At 52.8% G+C, this 5632-nt stretch overlaps 1 protein-coding gene across 1 annotated transcript; it reads left to right on the plus strand.

Moving 5' to 3' along the window:
* The first annotated feature begins 1727 nt into the window (after nt 1-1727).
* Nucleotides 1728-3598, plus strand: LOC115917686 (transcription factor SOX-17-like). Its single transcript, XM_030971915.1, has 2 exons — nt 1728-2032; nt 2309-3598. Exons 1-2 carry the CDS (start codon nt 1738-1740, stop codon nt 3235-3237), a joined length of 1224 nt encoding a protein of 407 aa, XP_030827775.1. The 5' UTR covers nt 1728-1737; the 3' UTR covers nt 3238-3598.
* Nucleotides 3599-5632: the final 2034 nt, after the last annotated feature.

Consider the following 5632-nt stretch of genomic DNA (forward strand, 5'->3'; position numbering starts at 1 on the left):
TGACGGTCGGCTTTTGCAAGCGCGGTGTCACCGTTAATATATTTTACAATCAATTCTAAGTGCATAATACTTTTGCAAGAATGGTGCTATTATATGTTAGTTTGAGATTAATTTAAACATACATATATGTAGGATCACTGTTTTCACCTCCGCTGCTTCTTAGAGCATATAAGGACTAAAAGCAGGGTTGTTGGAATCGCTGCCTCTATGCTAGACTAGCACGAGTGTTTGAACGTAGGAAAAGAAAATTAAAACTTTTTGGTTTGGTTTAGGCCGATTTCAGTCTTTTGATAATAGTTTCGACTCCTTGCAACAGGGATAAATATGCCATACTATTATGCTGGAAACATATAGCTGGTTTATAATCTCTAAACAGCAGTGGGAAGCAGAAAGCTAAATGTAAAAATGACTGGGAAGTTGTCTTCACCTGTGTTAGTCCCTGGCAGCTCCGCTACTGCGATCTCTTCTTTTTAACGCATCTGTCCGTCAAGTGTGAAGGAGCAAGCTTTACGTTGTGCGAAACAGGAAATTCAATGTTAGAATACGTTAATGGTTATTCCGACTTCATTCATTTAATTTCAGCGAGAATTCTTACAATATTGGTTTATTTGATCAAGGTGGCTACCCAAACAAAGGTGTCCTTAACAAAATAAACCCCTTTGATCTTCAGTTTAAAGCTGAGTGGTTTCTCAAATAAGCATTGATGCATTTAATAGCACCACATAACAATGCAAATATTAACCAAAGTCCATGAAAACTCCGTGTTCTACATTAGTTTGTATGCCAAAGGAGAACAAAAATGTGCTGAGATAAAGTTCGGTTTATTCTGGAGTGATGAACATTTTTCAAACATCGGTTTGTAATTACAGTTTATTTATTTGGGCAAATCAGAGAAATCCTAATAACGTAATGCCACAAGCAATAAGTACTGCAAAGTTCAACGTATTAATAATAATCACAAGGAATATTTATGCTTTTGACAGACACTGAATAACCGTATTAGGAAGTATGAAAAAATGAGAGACGATACGTATCATAGGGTTTACTATGGGTTCAGCATCCTGCTGTCCAGGCAGCTGAGCTCTTTCATGTGCTCACGAGGAGAAATATGCTTAGGTAGCGCTACAGAGTAAGAAGTTGCATTGTGAGGCAGAGATTATGACCTCTCATTAACAAGCTACATCCCAAATCTGCCTGCAGAAGAAGCTGCTTGTGCCTCTCAGAGTGTTACAGGGTATCTATCTCGGCACTACTGTAAATGCTCAGTCCCTTTCCCCTAGTTCATATCAGCTCCGCTCAGGGATGTCCCTTAGCGCCCGGCCCCGTGGGCCGCTCTGCGCTGCCCTTGCGGAGGGCAGGGCTGAAGCCGGCGGCGCTCCCGAAGGCGCTGCCGGTGCCCCGAGGCACAGCCGGCAGGGTCCCCCCGCGGGGGCGGGGGCAGCGCTGGCCGCGGCGGAGCCCGCGATGCGCTCAGGTGCCGAGCCGGGCCGGGCCGGGCCGGGAGGAGCCTTGGGGGCCGCCCCGCGGGGCAGCGCCGCGGGAGCCACGGCCGCCGTCCGGCTGCGCGCCCGCCCCCGCCGCCCCATTGGCCGCGCCGCGGCTCAAATAGGGCCGGGCCGGGCCGGGCTCCGGCAGCAGCGAGCGGGCTCCGAGTGCTGAGGGTGTTCCGTGGGCTTTGGCTGCAACTGCCGGCTTTGGCGGCGCTCGGCGGCGCGTCCCGTCCGGTCCCGGTGCGAGATGAGCAGCCCCGATGCGGGCTACGCCAGCAGCGACGACCAGGTGCAGGGGCGGTGCTCGCTGCCCATCATGATGCCGGCCATGTGCCCGTGGGCGGCAGAGGCGCTGAGCCCGCTGGGCGAGGCGAAGGCGAAGGGCGGCGCGGCGGCGTCGGGGCCGTCGGGCGGCCGGAGCAAGGGCGAGGCGCGGATCCGGCGTCCCATGAACGCCTTCATGGTGTGGGCGAAGGACGAGCGCAAGCGGCTGGCGCAGCAGAACCCGGACCTGCACAACGCCGAGCTCAGCAAGATGCTGGGTGAGCGAGCGTGGGCGGGCGGGCGCGGGGTCCCGTGGGGCGGGTCCAGGGGAGCGGGGAGCCCGGGGAAGCTCAGGGTCGGGGCTGTGGGCGGCGAGCGGGGATATCCGTGGGCTGTCGGGCCGGGGTCCCGGTATGGCGGTCGCGTCCGAGGGCGAGCGAGGATCGGGCACGGCCATGCGGGGCTGCGGACTGCGGGGGCGGTGTCGGTGTGGCCGGGAGCGGGCGTGGGTGCCTTAGGGTGAGCGGGCGGTCTGACGGTGTCGGTGGGTGCAGGTAAATCGTGGAAGGCGCTGTCGCTGGCGGAGAAGCGTCCGTTCGTGGAGGAGGCGGAGCGGCTGCGGGTGCAGCACATGCAGGACCACCCGAACTACAAGTACCGGCCGCGGCGGCGGAAGCAGGTGAAGCGCCTGAAGCGGGTGGAGAGCGGCTTCCTGCAGCAGGGCCTGGCCGAGGCGGCGGCGGCGGGGCCCGGGCTGGGCAGCGAGGTGTCCGGCGGCGGCGGCGGCGGCAGGATGTGCGTGGAGGGCCCGGGACTGGCGTACGGCGAGCAGGGCTACGCGGCGGCGGGCGCGGGCCACTACCGGGACTGTCCGCCGCTGGGCGCCGCGTTCGACGGCTACGGCCTGCCGACCCCGGACCCGTCGCCGCTGGACGCGGCGGAGAGCGAGGCGTCCTTCTTCGCGGCGGGGCTGCAGGAGGAGTGCGCGCTGGTGCCCTACGGCTACGGCCCGCACCCGGCGGCCGCCGAGTACCCGGCAGCGGCGGCGGCGTCCGAGAGCCCGTCGGGCGCGTCGCTGCGGCGGCACCTGGCGCCCGGGGAGGCGCTGGGCGCGGGCGGGTCGCTGCAGGGGCTGCTGGGCTGCCCGGCGCCGCTGCACGCCTACTACGGGCAGTGCCAGCCGCCGGGAGCGGGGCGCGGCCCGCCGCTGCCGCCGGGGGCCGTGGGGCAGCCGTCGCCGCCGCCGGAGTCGGCGCCGTGCCGGGAGCAGCTGGAGCAGCTGCGGCCCGAGGAGCTGCTGGGCGAGGTGGACCGCACGGAGTTCGAGCAGTACCTGCGCTTCGCCTGCAAGCCCGAGCTGGGGCTGCCCTACGGCGGCCACGAGGCGGCCGCGCTGTCGGCGCCCGAGGCCGCGGCTCCCATCTCGTCGGCCGTGTCGGACGCCAGCAGCGCCGTCTACTACTGCGGCTACCCCGACTTGTGAGGGGCTCGCTGGGGCCCGGCCCGGACACTGGCACGGAGGCGCCCGGCCCCGCTCCTATTTATCTAATTTATTTGAATCTTGAGAACTGACAGGGTATCTGTGACCTACTCGAGGTTTAAAAGGTGATGTGCCATCTCGCTGCCCAGGTGGTGTGGGTTTTACCATCACTGTCCTACAGTGACATCTGAAACTGTTGCTGCGGTGGAATGATGATACTGGGGGCACACGGAGAATATAATTTCTGTGATCTTATTAGAGATCCACATGCTTTTGTATGTTTTACGGAGTGCTGTGTTTTATATGATGGATTTGTACAGAATGATTTTGCACTTTTACAATAAAGGGAAAATAATAAAACTTGGTCTCTGATAACTCCTCCAAGAGGTCTTATCGTCCTTTGTAATTGATTGTTACTGCCTTTTAAACTACATTTGTGAGTGTCCTATGCATTAAGCGTTAGGTCCTCTCACACTTTCTGTGGACAGTCTATGTTTCTCCACCTTCAGTTACAAACAAAAATTTTAAGCCTTCGGTAACTGCCTACTCCAGGCTCTTGGTTTATATTTTTTTCACTTTATTGGTGCTTTCTTAGAAAGCGAGGTAATATGAATGAATTAAAAAAAAATTATGTTTGAGGTGTTAAAAAGTTTTACTAACGTGCCTGCTGTAGTACATTAGGGTTTCCTCCTTTTTTAATGCAAGCATGGGGACGGGTGGATAAGTGCTGCTTTAAGCACCTCCTGGGACAGAGGGACAGACTGTCTTTCGTGTCCCCGTAGCTGCCTTGCTGGGCGGGGGTGGGTAGAGGTGTATCCAATCTCCGCTGCGCAGATCAAGAGCTGTAAATCAGGATTCAAAGTAAGTGAAAAATTACGACACGAGCCTCCAAGGGGGGAGGCCGGCCGGGAGCAGTCCACTGGGCACCCTTCCAGAGCGGCACCTTCATCCGTACCTCCCAGAACCTTACCTTTCCTCGCCTAAAGAAATCCCTTGGTCGATGTCATCGTCTCTAGAGGTAGAAATATCTCCGTGCTTGAGAAATGGGCACCCTGTAATTAAACTTGGGTGAAAAAAAAAGAGATATTTTCATTCAGATGTTAGTACCGAGTCCGGCTGTGGGATGGGACTGATAAATTAATTATGTCTATTGCTTAAATCTGGGGGAGGAGGTAACAGTCATCTAGGTCGTTTGCTTCCTAAGATAAAGCTGTGGAGCTGAGCACCGGGGAGGAGGGCCCGGGGCCGAAGTGGCAGACTTGCCCCCTGATTAGCCTATCTTCTACGACGACGGGAAATTAAATTGGGTCCGTTTTCAAATTGCAATTAAAGAGTCTTATGTTTGTACCCGTGAAAGATAAAATAGATGCAAACTGCCTCAATCAATGAGATTTGAGAGCAGCCTCCTCGGCAAAAATCGACCCAGTAATTGTGCACTATTACTGAGCCTTGAATCAAAAGGCATTCAGACCCTTAATATTTAGTAAAGTAGTCCACTCTCTAGTTTCTTAATCTTCCCATTTTACTTTTCAAACAGTCTTCAATTCTAAGAAATATACGTAAAATACCCATCCTGTCATTCTCTTTACTCCTCTCCCAACAGTATGTGAGAAAAGTTATGTAATTCTGAAATAGGTGATACTTCAGAACAAGGACATAATATGTTTTCTTGATACTTTAATTCGGAAAAAAATGTACATGTTTAAAACGTAGATATGTAAACCCAGGAAACAAATGTGCATGAGAGATGGTTTCTTGTTTGGTTGAGTTTTCCTTTTATTGTGGTATTTAAACCTACAGGATTAAAATAATTTTGTCCTTTTCACACGTGTTCACAGCTTTCAGTGTGATAATCACTTTGGCTGGTTTGGGAAATAAATCACAATAACCTTTTCATTACTTCAGTCACCATTTCTTTTCATTTTTCCTTTAAATGCAGGTTTTGCTCCCCTCTTCTGTCCTTCACCCCAACTTGTCAGACAGCTGAAGCCCGAAACAGACTTGAAACTGTAAGTGGCTCATAATAAAGGTTGAAAACCTTTTTTTCTTTTCTTTTCTTTTCTTTTCTTTTCTTTTCTTTTCTTTTCTTTTCTTTCTTTTCTTTTCTTTTCTTTTCTTTTCTTTTCTTTTCTTTTCTTTTCTTTTCTTTTCTTTTCTTTTCTTTTCTTTTCTTTTCTTTTCTTTTCTTTTCTTTTCTTTTTTCTTTTCAAGGGAATGACACAAAATTGAAATAAATACACCAGTTTTGGTAAAGTGTTGGCCCACACAACAGTCCAACACACCACAGGAGTGTGTCGAACTGTTTGCAGTGAGGATGTGGCAGATCTTCCAGCAACCCTTTTCACAGAGCTTTTGCAGACTCACATCTAAGAAGCATTATTTCCCTGTATGTAGCCAG

This window comes from Camarhynchus parvulus, chromosome 2 (assembly GCF_901933205.1).
Source record: "Camarhynchus parvulus chromosome 2, STF_HiC, whole genome shotgun sequence".
NCBI lineage: Eukaryota > Metazoa > Chordata > Aves > Passeriformes > Thraupidae > Camarhynchus > Camarhynchus parvulus.